Below are 14,439 nucleotides of genomic sequence, written 5' to 3'. Positions count from 1 at the left end.
GGGGGTTTGATTCACCATTTATTTATCTTTCAGGGGTTCTCAATCCTCTATAGTGATTAGAAGCCTCTGGGAAGCTTTTAAAAATTATAGATTCCCAGTCTCCATCCCTAATCCAGCTAAAATGGGGAGTGGGGCCCTGGCATTGTTCTTTCTGAAAAAGTTCCCTAGGTGATTCTAATTTGTGGAAGATTAGAATACGATCTAGGTAGTTGAAGGTAAAAAAATCGAATAAACACATCCCTATTTGTGTTTTAATTTGAGGCAGACAGATGATTGCTTCAATGGTGTTTGTTTTAAAACCACCAGCACACAAGGTTGCCTGTAGCTTTAAATTGAAATGTTCTTAGAATGTCAGATAAAGCCCTTTCTAGTTCATTACCAATTTATCTTTCAGGTCTCAGCTCCCTACAACACTGTTTCAGTCTTGTCAAACTCATAGCATTTGAACATTCCCTGCACTTTTATTCCTCCGGTTTTTAGGTTCTTGCTATTTTCTTTTTGTCATACTGGAATGTCCTATATTTGGCAAAACACTACTTACTCATTAAAGGCTGGCTTAAAAGTCATTGCCTCTGTGATATTAGGCTGATCATACCATAATCATTTTATATAGTACTGATTTATATAAATTTAAATCATGTAAATGTTTTCCCAAAGATACAAAGCCATATCTTCTACCAATAAGGGTATAGTTATGGGTGGTGCCTGTGGCTCAAGGAGTAGGGCGCCAGCCCCATATACCAGAGGTGGCAGGTTCAAACCCAGCCCTGACCAAAAACTGCAAAAAAAAAAAAAAGTGTAGAGTTAATAAGACTTCTCTTCAAACTATTTTCAAGTACATCAAGTCTTCAAACAACGTCATTTTGTTCAATGTCATTTTGTTATAATACTGATGAGAAAATCCTGATTTCCAGCCTGGACCACTGTCTACGTGGACTTTGCAGGTTCCTCTCACGTCTGCATGGGTTTTCCCTGGGCACTCTGGTTTCCTCCCACGTCTCAAAGCCAGGCCCCTGTCCACATGGCCCAGTGTGAGTGAATGTGCCCTGTAGTGGATACTGCCTATACAGGGCTGGATACTGTCTATACAGGGCTGGATACTTCCTACACAGGGCAGGGTACCTCCTACACAGGGCTGAATACCCCCTATACAGGGCTGGGTACCCCTTATACAGGGCTGGATACCCCCTATACAGGGCTGGATATCCCCTATACAGGGCTGGATACCTCCTCTACAGGGCTGGATACCCTCTATACAAGGCTGGATACCTTCTACACAGGGCTGCTGGGATGGGCTCCAGCCACCTGAGAGCCTGAACTGGAATATTTGGGTAAATAATTATCTTTCTTGTTTTCATTATATTAATGTTTTTGAAACGTATGCAGAGCTTACATTTATTTCGGTGTCTAATAGTAAAATCTGTTTCTCTTTATGTTCAAGATTAGTATTTTGAGAGCTATTTTTCCTTCTTTGCCAGCAAAGTCATAAAACTCCCTTTCCTTCAGAAACCACTCTTCTTCTGATGTGGCCTCCAGAACTAGTACGGAGCTTTCACTAACAAATTGGAAGTTTTAGTTTTCCAACTCAGTCTCATCTGCTCTGGTTTGCTAGCCAGTTATGTGTGCATTATCCTGCTTTAACAAAGTTTTTGCCCAAGAATAACAATCCCTAAACTGCTAATTTTTGTATAGTAATTTATCTTAAGAATAAAAAAGAGTGTTAAAATCCAAAAAACAAAAAAAGAAGTGTTTTGGTCTTTATTTGGAAGTTTGGTGGTGTTTTTGTGACCATAAATATGCTGTACAATTTAATTCTTGTTTTTATCAATTGGCCTGTGGTAAAATTAATTTCCACGTGTCTTTTCACTTATAGTCACAGTTTCCAAGAACCTGTGTTAAGTGAGGACCTACTTGTGTGTACCTAGCCTGTGGCTGCCTGGTGACGCCAATATCGATAATTAGGAGCATAATCCAAGGAGTCATCTGAATCATTTCACATAGACATTTGAGTCATGCTCCTGAACACCTGCAAATTCCAGCATCTTATTCCAACCCTGTGAATCATTTCAAGGAAGGCTACAATGTACACTCATTTTCCCTGCTGAACATGGAGCGATGTAGCCTTTCAACAATTACAGATATTTAAAATATTAGGAAATCCATATTATTCTGACATGTTGACTTTCTGCATTTGGTAACAGTATGTGTTTCAGAAAGGAAATAAGTAGATACCTTCTGTTTTCCTTCTCTTGGCTTTGATACCACAGGAAGGCCGTGTGATACTCCCTGTTACCTGATAGCTCCTTGATTAAAAAGCTCTTCAGCAAGGATCAGCATTTTACCCAAGACGGGAGTCATGAATTCTCTTCTTCCTAAAGATACTCGTATCTCTTAAAAGGGTCCAGAATATTTCCTGCAAAACTGCCTCTGTGATAGCAACATCTACTTAGAGCTATTATCAGAAAAGCCGAGGAAAGGAATCCATCATGCCTGCATCAGAAAAAAAAAAAAAATCATCAGAGGGACTTTACCTAACAATTGCAATCAGTGTAACCTGGCTTATTGTACCCTCAATGAATCCCCAACAATAAAAAAAAAAAAAAATCATCGTGTTTTAAAATAAGCCAAGAACTCAAACACCAGCAAGATTCCAGATGGGGGAAAAAAGTAAATAATGTTTTAACTGAAAATAAGATTAAAATATATCTTTTGGTTCTCCCACTTAACTTTTACGGATGGAATTTCGTGAAAGATGTAGATGACAGGAGAGCATTTGTATTATTATTTTGAATTGACATTTTAAAAAATTAAGCGAGTGGCTGATCTGTTAGGGTGGTTTGCTGTGGAGTTCATAATCACACAGATTGCAATTTATCTCTAGCCACAGAACAGTTACTTTCCCAGCACAATTTCAAGATCTCTGCAGATAGGAAAAAATTCCTGTAATTGAGAAACTACACAGCTTCTAAGGCAAGAGCCCGTGACATTCAGGTAACTTCACGCTCGCGTGAACTGTTTCTTTCCCCTCAAGTCTTTATTGAGCACGACCCTAGACTTTCCATCCAGCCCAGGGCGGCTGAGCTGCAGGCGGTCCCCGCCGGTGCGCACCGCAGACCCGCCACTAGAGGGTGTCTGGACGCTTCCAAACCGCTCCAGAGCACCTGGAAATCCCAGGCCCGAGGACTGCAAAACGCGGGGAAAAGAACGTGCGATTTGATTTTATTGCGCTAATACGTAAAAGGGAGAACAGGCAGGTTCGCGAGCAAAACTAAACTGCCTTTCCCCCCTTGGGAATCAGCCCTTTCACTGAGGCAGCAAACTCCCTAGAGAGCTAGAGAGAAAAATGCCCAGGCGCCCGAGCCGCGGAGCGCAGCAGGGCGGGTCTCGAGCCGGGCTGGCTCGCTGGGCGCGGGGACAGGGCACAGCCCGCGGGCGCCGGGACGCCTCGCCCCTGCAGGGCGGCCGAGGACCCGGGCACAGCGACGTGCCCTGCGAATCTGGGTGCCAGGCCTTCTCCAACAATAAAGGAACTCCCTGCCCTCCCACCCCCGCCCCGCGTTTCTCCCCGCGCCGGGTCTACCCGACGCGTTTGTTCTCCGGGAAGGGGGCAGTGAATCCACCCCAGGCCTGAAGTGGGAAGGTGCAAGGTATTTCCATGCGCTCAGCTGCCGCATGGTCTCATTGAATTGTCATCACTTCACACTGACTTTCCGTATGATTATTATTATTTTTAATGTGTTTTTTTCAGAGCATCCCTTTAAAGAAAACTCTGGCTTCCCGCTCAAGCACCCTCACATCCCAGGTAGGACGGCGGGGTGGGGTAGGTGTGGAAGGCACCGGCGAGAGGCCGAGCCTCCCGGATGACCCCCGGGCGCCAGGCCGCGCGCGAGGCGGAGACCGGGGCAGAGGTGTCCGAGAACTCGCCTTCCCGGGCTCCGTTCCAGCCCGACTGCTGGGACTTGGTGTCACCTGAGGGGCCACAGAGACTGATCTGGGTTCTTCAGCTTACAGGGTGGGAACCGATGCGTTTAAAATGAAAAGCCCCCACTCCCAAGTAAGAATGTGTCCACTCCCTGCTCGGCCCAGACGGAGAGCGGCGCCCAAAGGGTTACCCGGGCGGAGGACCGCGCGCCTGGGCGCTCCCAGTAATTCAATTAGTCAGGTTTCTGGAAGGTGGGGCGGTGGGGGTAGGGAGAGGGAGGTGCAGGGAAGGGAGGAGGTTGGAAAACGCCTTTCTTGCGGAGCAAACCAATCTGGTTGGAGTAAAGAGAGAGGAAAAAAACCCGAGCTGTAAGCAAACAGCAGGCCGTTCCCTGACTGGCTGCTCCACTCGCACCCCCCCGCCTTCCCAAATAAACTGCTTGGAGAAAAGAAAAAAAAAAAAAGGCATCCACATGACCCGCAGCCGCGGCACCTCCCCCGGCGCGGCCCGGAGCTCAGCCCGCACTCGCCGCCCCGCGCAACACGCCCCGCGCCCGGGCGGAGCCGCCGCCCCCGCCCCCGTCCGCGCCCGCGCGCGGCCCGCGCTCCGGAGAGGCCGCTGCCGCCGGGTCGCCGCTGCTGTCGGCTGCACACGCAAGTCATTAACGAGGGGGCGTGCCCGAGGAGATTTTTCCCATAAAGCATTTTTTCCTCTCCTTTTTTTTTTTTTTCTTTTCAAAACTGACTTTTACCCCTTTCCACTTCTTGCCAGTCGTTCCAATCCCTCCAGGGCTGCTGGTGCTGCTGCATTCAAGTTTATTTTCCTGCCTGGGTCGGGGTCTTAGGATTCGGTCGGTGGTTGTCACCTCTGTGGCTGCTGTGCCGGAGGAGGGAAAGAGGAGCAGCTGCGGGAGGATGGGGAAGGTTTTCTGATGTAGTCATCGGGGAGGCGCCACTCGCTCTGTGCTCTCTCTTTTCCCATTTCAAACTGATTGATGCATCTGTACAAGTTGCAAGGTTTGGGGTCGGACCCGGCGGCGACGCAGGGACACTTCTGAGAGCTCACCCCGGGCTTCGGGCGCTGCGCGTCGGGGCTTGGTCTCGCTCCCGGAAGGCGATCGGAGACTGACACCAACCAGCCCGTCCTGGAGTTGGAGGGATCCGTTTGAAAGTGATTGTTTCCCCTCCCGCTCCACGGCAGAACAGTTGGGTAGGCGTCGTCCTGCAGGTTTGGAGATCCCAGCTCCGCTTGGCCGGCGACTCCTTAACCTCTGCTCTTCGTTCGCTCTGGTGCACCCACACCCGGCCAAGGAAAGCACGCGCGAGGAATCCCCGAGGCTCAGCCGGCACCCGCGTTGCCCTCTCCTGCGGCCGCCGGCGCCCGATCCTGCCCGGGGACCTGCCGGAAGACGCGAAGAGCCAAACTTTTCTTTGAGGTTTCCCAGGCAAGACCGTTCCTCTCCAGCGCAGCTGCGGCTAAAGCAGTTGCAGGACGCCGGCGGGGCTGGGTCTGCGGGTCGGGATCCCCACCCAGCTCGGCGCACCGCCTGGTACCGCAGCATCTACCACTCCTCCGAGATTTCCCGGGGTCGTCCAGCTAAGGCACAGAGAAGCCTGGGGAAAGGGAACTCCCTGACTCCCGGGGCCGCAAGCGCGCAGCCCCTTCTCTACACGGCACCCTCCTCCTCCAGTTTCTCAGCGGCGGCCAAAGTAACTTGGAGCGAAGCGGGGCGCAGTGCGAGGGCCCCGGGAGGCGGCGGAGCCGTGCGCAGCCCGCGGCACCGACGCTGAGCCGGGCCCGGCGGGCCGGTGTATGTCTCCCCGCGGCCGCGGCGCGCAACTCCCGGTGACTGTGCAGCGCGCGCCGCCGCCTGCCCCGACCCGCGCTGCAGCCGCCCGGCCCGGCGCGCACCTCCCTCTCCCGGGGTGACCGGCCTGCCGCTGAAGCCCGAGACACAGCTTGGCACCCCTTCCCCCGCCCTCGCCGCCGCTGCCACCACCACACACGCACGCTCCTCTCCATCTTGTGATTCCTTTTTCCTCCTGAACCCTCCAGTGGGGGTGCGAGTTTGTCTCTCTCACCTCCCCCCCACTCCACCGTCTTTTCTTCTCGCTCTCCTGTCTCCAGCTTGGTGTGCGCCTATTTCCTTCCTCGCCCCCCTTCATTTTTATTTATTCGTATTTATTTGGCGCCCACTCTCTCTTCCCTTCTCCTCGCCTCCTCCCTCCGGATCCCCGCGCTGTCCCGGAGTGGCGCGTCGGGGGCTCCGCCGCTGGCCAGGCGTGATGTTGCACGTGGAGATGTTGACGCTGGTGTTTCTGGTGCTCTGGATGTGCGTGTTCAGCCAGGACCCGGGCTCCAAGGCCGTCGCCGACCGCTACGCTGTGTACTGGAACAGCAGCAACCCCAGGTAAGGCAGCCAGGGGCGGAGAGCTGGGGCTGCTCGGGCCTCGGGGCTCTGCGGAGGGAGCAGCGGCGGAATCAGCGCGAAGCAGCCGCTGGCGGCGCGCACCCTCCGAGCCCGAGTCGCCCGGGCACTGCTGGCTCGAGGTGTCGGCGGGAAGTGCTCGCGTCTCGCCCTTCTTTGTTAAGCCGCCTCGCCAAGGCCGGGTACTCCCGGGAGTCCTCGGGGCCGCCCAGACCCGCAGCCTTTTAGGTGCGCCGGGAGGCTCGGAAAAGGGCGGGAGCCGGGGAGTCAGGACTTACCCGCTGCCCAGCCCGGCAGGCTGGTCGGCACCCGGACGCCGGCGCAGGGTCGGGCGCGGGGCGCCCTCAATGTGCGCCATCGGGAGCTCCTGCCTGCAGCGTGGGTCCGCAGGGACTGCGGGAAGAACCCGCCAAACAGCCCCAAAGTTTTTTTTTTTCTTTTTATTCTTCCTTTCTTCCCGGTGCGCGCAGATAGAGCGCACCGGCTAGGGGAAGTGAGGGGGGCTGGGAAGCGGAAGCTTTAGGTTTTTATTTTCCTCTTTAACTGCGACGAAATCATTGGGCCCCTGAGTCAGTATGGGCCTGGTGCTCTGGGCAGTGGAGAGGATTCTCTCTCATCTTCCACCCCCTCCCTGTGGGTTCAAGGTGCCAGAAAGTTTGATCTAATACCGGGTTACGTCATGTGTGCGGAGCGAGCTGCTGGAGTTGGCCGAGACGGGAGGTGGGAGCCCTTCTCCCGCGGCCTGGCGGTGCGCAGCCGGAGGGACGCGCGGTTACCTGGAACCGTTTCGCTGGTGTCCCCGAAGCCCGCCCGGTACGCGGGAGGCTCGAGGTGGGTGCCCTGGGCCGCCCTAGCGCGCAAGCTGGCTCCGGGCCAGCGCATATGTCCTGCGCTCTCCGACCCTGCAAGCGGGGTGGAGAGGTTATCTGGGGTGCCTGGCTGGACTCTGTTGGGCCGGAACTGTTCCGAGCCTCACTTTCTCCCTATTGGGCCCACATCGCTCTGCTTCTCCGGACAGAGTCCAGCTTCCCGCCGTGGGCTGGTCTCTGTGCCCGCCTAGGAGGAAAATGGTATCAATTGTGTCTAAAATCACAGGTTTTTCCCTGGCTGGAGTGGCCGAAGTTGGAAGGCAAGAGCGAGAGGCCGAGCGCCCGGCGCTTCTGGGGAGAGGGGCTGGTGGGCACCTCCAGGTCTCCCTGCCACCGGCGGCCCTCTCCGCCGGCCTCCAGCCTGCCTGCGCTGCACGGGCGAGAGGGATTCCCCGCCTGAGTAATGTCAGCTCAGATGAAGATGGGCAGGTTTCCCGCACAAGCGGTTTGCCAGTTGCTAAACCTCAAGTTTCTCCCCCCACCCCGCCCTGCTAATCAGGATAGTCACACCAGGTGACCCAACACACCGTCTAGCAGAAGTGGAGCTATCCCTGAAAATTCCGTTTAAAATAGAAGTCTCATGAAGGCGGGTGGTGGCAGGGGAAGCTATTTCGTCTTTGACATGGCACTTACCACCATTAGGAAGAGTAAAAGAGGAGCCATCCCGCCGGAGGAGATGCCTTTTATTAAAGCTGACAAGACAAATCGGGCCAGCCTTCTGGTGGTGTTGATGTTAAAAGCAAGTCTCATTATGCTGGTTGGTTTCACTCTCTTTAGGGCCTTAGTAGACGGCGTATCCGAAACCTACTTATATTTCTGAAGTTTATCACCTTAATAAATAAAGCAACAGGGAAATCAGTCAAATTTGGGACATTTTGCTCCTGGTTGTTTTTCTTTCCCACTTCATAACTTCATGCTGAGACCTTTTTCTCCTGGTACTCACTCATTTATCTGGATACTTGGGTGTTCCAATCTCCCTTGGTTAAAACAGAAAGAACCAGCAACCCCTACCCTCACCCCTCCTCCTTAACCTGTCAAGCTAGTCTGAGTTAGTTTGAGGACATCTTATCTTAGCTTATCTCTGTTTTATGCTTTTGATACTGTTGTTTGGCTTGAGATTAGCACATTGATTTTTGTCACAGGTCATGGTTTTTAATAGATCTGCCTTGCCTGCCGAAAAATCTTCTGCTCAGGATGCCACAGAGGCTTTGAACCTGCCCAGACAAAGTTCATCTGTAGAATTTTAAAATACCAGGAGTATTTGTAAGTCAGTGTCCTAATGTGAGGTTTGCAGAAATACTTCACTATTGGATCACCATCACTTTGATAATGTCCAAAAGAAAGAAAGATGTACCTCCTTACCCCCAAGAGATTCTAACATTCCTAACATTTAATATTCTTAGGGGAGTTACAGAAACATCCATCTTAGTATGTTATCACAGTAAAACTTTAAAAAATACCATTTTAAAAGTAGGTAGTGGTGGGCCGTGGTACCTCTGACGTGTTGAGTACGACAGTGCTTTTTTTAAGCATTAAATAAAGTTAACTTGGAGTCCATTTAAAAGGGACTAAATGCAAAATAAGAAATTTCAAGATAGAAAATGAACAGTTTTTCACAGAGGATAGTGAGAAAATATTTCAGAAAATTTGCACGGGTTTATTAACTTTTATATGTATCTAATGTTATACATTTTCTTTTCATAGGTTGTTTTGTAAAGCAAGCGCTTAGCCATCCCTTTTGGCTTTATATAGAACCTGCCTATTAAGAACTTGCTAAACTAGTAACATAATAAGAGGACTTCGGTCTTTCGAAAATAGACAACTGTAGTTGTGATTTGAATAGATTTTTAATTTTTCTCTTAGAAAGAATGTTCAATGGACACATTATACTGATAGTGGATACCATGTCTCAATGAAGTAAATCCATTTTGGCTTGTACTAATAGATTCAAGTTTTATGTTTAGGCAAAATTAGAATCAAATATGTCTTGATCACAGAGATTACGTACAGGACCTTATTGTGTAATTTGTGTTACAAATAACTTGTGTGGCTGATAGGAGTTTACTGGCTCCATGGAGTTTCATTACTGCTTCTTCATTGATACCACAAGCATCTGTAGATCTAGTTTCACAGGAAAAAATATTTAACTTATTTGCTGTCCAAATAGTTTTACTGTTAGAATCAATCTGTGTTCCCACGTATTCACTTCTGGGAAGTGGATACGCAGTTTTCAAATGCTGATAACTTTTCACTTGATAGTATTTATTGTGTAATGGACCAGACTGAATTTATTTATTGACCTGGCACAAATCTGTGCAGCTGAGAGGTATCAGTCTGAATAGAATTTATAACATTGCCTAAGAACCTCTTTTGTATTTCTAAAATTTGAAAACTTGTGTACGATTCACCTGAAAGTGTGAATAAAACAACGATCCTTTCACTGTTCTACTGAATTCTCAACTGGAATGTTCCTAAATAACTTTGGGTAATGAAAATCAAACTTTCATTACAACTTTGCTCAAAATCAAGAAGAATCTATTTGCCCTTAATTTCTTTTAGAAAGAAAGGCTTTTCGGTAACTTAAAAAAATACTTTCAGTAATAAAACTTTATTTACATTGTCCCTAAGTAGCTATAGTTATAAAGAGAGATAGGACTTAATATTAAGAACATGCCTGTTAATCTGAAGCATGCCATAAACAGTTTGGGGCTTCCCATAAGAATATTCTTTTAAATATTTACACTTAAGGAAAGTTCTTCTTGGATTATTTTGACTATTTGCCAAAATGATGCTAGGATAATTAAACATGTCTCCTACTGGGTGGCATTATTGATGCAATGGTTAAATGATACAATGACAAACATAACTACACACTTTCAGGAATACTGATTCACTTCACTTGGTATTTTGCCTATGTGAAAGGTGTGAGTATCATCAATTTAAAAGGTTGTTCTCAAAAGGGGGAACAATATCTCTTAATTCTTCAAGGATTTACTAAACTTTAACCTAATCATATGTTTTCTTTGGACTTTCTCAATTCTTGTAGGAACTTGTAAATTAAACATTTCATATTAGACTAGCAGGTAATTGACACCACTTAGTTTTGTTAACATGTAATCTTGGAGTTGTGAAAGTGATGTGAATTCTAGGTCAACACTCCCAAATCCTTTGGCAGTATAGGTCATGTGCAAGTGCTAAGTAGAGAAAAGTAATAACATTTTTTTCCCTAATCATATTCCCTGGAGTATTTTTCTTCTTTCAAAATTCACTTGCTTCATCTTAAAAAATGTGAGCCATCATTATTTTGATATATGTATACCAGTATACCAGCAACGTGCCCTTTTCACTGACAAATAAATGAAATCACCATGGTTTAAATCTCAGGATTTGTTGTGAGGAAAGGTGGAAAGTTGATTTTGGTTTTGAATGAGTTTTATCACCAAACTGGTAAATGATTTCCTTTTATCTTTGAAATGTTAAGGTTTTAAATAATATTTTTAATGTTAGAAATGTAAATGTTCTCCAAGTAGAAGGCATTACTTAGAATCTTAACTTTAATAAATCTTAGCCTCAATGTAATGTATTACTTTATTAGATGTATTGGGGGTAATGTTATTATTTTGATATTTATAACAGAATTTACGTAAACAGCCCTATGACTGAGACTTAAAGCCCATGTTTTGGTGCTTCTCTGTCTGTAAAAGACCTGAAGTATGCCCCTCTCTCTTTTTTAAACCTAGAAATTTATAAAAGAGGAGTCTACTTCTTGTTTTTTTGCCATTTTTTCATAGAATTTTGAAAAGCAAAATTAGCTATGGAAATGTTCTATTCTAGCTGTTGTATTTTATATATTCATAATAAACCATCAGAAATAGTTAACTGCTTTCTAGATGGCTAGAACATCAGTGCTATCAAAGACACATTTGGCTACAAGGTCCAATATGGCATTTCTAATATGAGACCAAGGTCAACGAACTACATGGGACTAAAGTATCTGGAGAGTCCTCCATAGTTTATTACTCCCTGTTAGGTGATTTACTAAAATAGTACCTAAACCATCGACTCACTGAACTAATATCTTGTCATGTGTTTGTGTCTGACAATCAATTGCTTTTGAGGCCCTTACCTTTGAAGGCTAAGGATCAGGTTGGAAGGAGCACTTAGTTATGTGGGTGCAAATTAACCTCGTGAATTCCTTGCCATTTAATCTTGCAAAATGCCTCTGAACAGACACTTCATTTAATTCTGTCCACTGGCCTGGTTTCGTGTTGGCCAGGAACAGATGAAGATGAGTGCCTCCTTTTCTCCCCTGTTGCTATGAACCAAGCAAGCTCCGAGCTTCCTGCTGGGCCAAGGAAATGAATGAATACAATTAGTCCTTCAGGAGTCCTGGCCTCTCCTGGCTTGGGAGAAATATGTGCCAGAAGAATTTACCTTTGAAAGAGAGAGAAAACATTAAAATACAAAATGCCTAAAACTGAAGATTACATGAAGAACAGAAATTCACATTTGCATTAATTAGCCTTTGGTCTATTAGTTAATGAGGGTTTCTTCCTAATATAAATCAATGAAAAAAATTTTTTAAAGGTGCTGCTCAATCCTCTTCATTTTTATGTTAGTTTTGAATGACTTCTGAACTTAAAAGCTATGATATTTTAAGTTATGAACCAGTGTACGTTGACTGATGCTATATTATCAATTTTCTTTTTAGAAGCAGTATACACTGTTAAAATAGCTGGCCTGATTAGAATATGCATGTTGAAAAGGAAACTATTTCCCTAAGTACAATTCTTAGGGAAATAGGAAGGGTCTTACCTCTTAGCCAGGATAACTTAGACCAGTCTTCTGAAATGAGACAAAAAAATGCCCTGTGATCATTTGTGACCAATAACACCTTCATATTCAGGTCTAAAAACCTCAAAGAGGAGTATAAGAAATAATGCGTTAATATTCACTTTGAATAATTTGTCTTGTGATGGCGGTTTTAGCCAAACATCAATAAATTACTCTCTCTTTTAAGGGCCTGATTTATATTATTAGATTTATATTTTAGTCTGCTTTTCAACCTATGTCCTGAGTGTTCTGTAGAAAAGTTTCTTGTGATTAATGTGAACTTCCAGGGTTTCTGAATAGGATATTACTCACTACCAGGAGATCTATTTCCTCTTAAATTTGTCTGCATTTATGTTTTCAGAATTTAGTCAGTCATAAAGAAGATAGCACAACGACAGAGAACCACTTAGTTTATTTTAATTCAAGTTTTTCTATACTATAACTATTGTGAATAATTTTGAGCAAATTTCCTTCAATCTTAGTATGTTCTTGATAGCCTCAACTTGTTATTGTTCTCCAAAGGATTTATTGTGACCTGCTAAAATCTGTGTTCTGTTTTCTAATTGAAAACTTGTGTGGCTATACACTCTTATTTTTGGAAACTTCGGAATGCAGTTTTCAAACAGTGAGCCATAGAGTTCAATAAAAACATTATTTAAAAATTCTGAAAAGTGCTGCTGAAGTTAGCTGGTTGCTGAGATAGCAGTAGCGTACCACAGTGGTGGTTAGCTCAGCTATCATTCAGCTAGAATTCTATCATTTTCAATAAGGAAAAATAAACCTTTGTCATCTTTAGAAACATCCTTCATGCAATTGACAGTTGACAGGTTGAGGAGAATGTTACTGTCAGGTCTTATTTCCACTCAAGTGAGGAATAAAAATAGATTTGAATGATTTTTAAAAATCTATTTAAAAATGATTTCAAGATGGAGAAAAATGTTTTTAATTTTTATGTGGAAATCACAGAATTAATCTGCCATTTGCTGTAGGGAAGATCAGTAAAGTGCACGAAGAGATGGTGTAACCGTCAAGTTCCCTATAATTTCACTTCTAAAAAGTCAAATACAGTTGATTTGATTGTATTAGAGTATTTCTAGATGGTTTTATGATTGGATTCATAAGAGTTATAAGATATCAATATTATCTTATTATCTGTTATTTTCAAATGACATGATTTTTATGACCAATGATCATGATTCTGTTATGAACTAAAAGTTGGAATTGGGGCCTATGAACTGGGCAGGCAAACATATAATACACATGTGTATGTGTCGGGACACTCCTGTTTGTAGCACACAACGATTAAACCTTTTTAAAAAAATCGCTTTGCTATTAATGAATGATTTTAAATAGCCGCATATTAATACGTGTATATGGATTACCATGTGGAAGTACATGAATACATACTTGGAGATTAGAAAAAATATGATTAAGTTCTTATTTCCTGATTTGGAAAATCTAGGGTTTTGGCTTTCAGTTAAATCAGCGTGAGTTATTTTTATTTTTTTTTCCCCCCCTGGAAGCAGCCATCTTGTTTTAAGACCGATTTTATTTCTTTCGTGAAAATGGTCTGGAAATGAATATGGACGATAGAAAGGACTGAACCATTTTATAATCATTTTGACACCCTCTACAATGATAGTTCTGTCTTAAGTTAATCATGAAGTCTCTAAAATGCTATCTTACTGTATTTAGTTGACAAAAAAGAATGTTTTAACTTGGTAATAATTAAACCCAGGCATATGATATTTTAATGTTAAATGTTGGACTGTACCATGTTCCCATACATATTTTTCTCTTGTTTCAAAGTCGTATCTTAATAGCCCCTGTGGTCACCCCCCAGCCCCTGCATCCCGATTACCTCTTTCTGACGATAAGAGTACTTCTTTTTTATTTGTTGGTTGGCATTGGTTGTTTTTGTTTCAGATTTCTCAACAGTACCAGGAATCTTTCTCTAGTAAGAGATTCTAATAAAAATGTAGGTGCCTCCAAAAAGGAAGCAGTTGGTTTGCTTTAAGAAGCATTATATGAAGTCAGAGTCGTTTTGTCTCTGAAATACAGGCTCTCACTATCTCATCACCAAACCCTTCTTGTAGGTTCTTATAGAACATTATTTTAGATGTAAATTCATATTTGTTACTAAAAATTATTAGCGTGTATCCACTGAGTCTGCCACGCTTTCTGCCACGTTTTGTATTTCTGGATGCATTTGGAAAAAGATGTGGCCTAGGAAATTTAACCAAAATTTTTTTATTAGACTCTGTGCTGCTGCATCTGTTTAATGATTTCAGGGGGCATTATCCCACGTACTGCAATGAAAGCAGAACTTCCTTAAGATTAATTTCAAAAGCAACAGGACTCAAGCTGACTAAGCTGGGCACAGATAA

The 14,439-nt window shown here is 45.0% G+C and overlaps 1 protein-coding gene across 2 annotated transcripts in view; it reads left to right on the top strand.

Annotated features, from left to right (window-relative positions):
- Nucleotides 1-6,199: 6,199 nt before the first annotated feature.
- The window catches only part of EFNA5 (ephrin A5), a 288,280-nt gene continuing 280,040 nt past the window's right edge, over nucleotides 6,200-14,439 (top strand). For both annotated transcript variants that reach the window (XM_053567213.1, XM_053567212.1), the window contains exon 1: nucleotides 6,200-6,332. In XM_053567213.1, the coding sequence (XP_053423188.1) occupies nucleotides 6,208-6,332 (125 nt within the window). In that variant the 5' untranslated portion in view covers nucleotides 6,200-6,207. The remainder of the gene's footprint in view (nucleotides 6,333-14,439) is intronic.

The sequence above is a fragment of the Nycticebus coucang genome, chromosome 17 (assembly GCF_027406575.1).
Source record: "Nycticebus coucang isolate mNycCou1 chromosome 17, mNycCou1.pri, whole genome shotgun sequence".
Lineage (NCBI taxonomy): Eukaryota > Metazoa > Chordata > Mammalia > Primates > Lorisidae > Nycticebus > Nycticebus coucang.
Note: the sequence above shows the minus strand (reverse complement) of the source record. Positions and strands in the feature narration are given on the sequence as shown.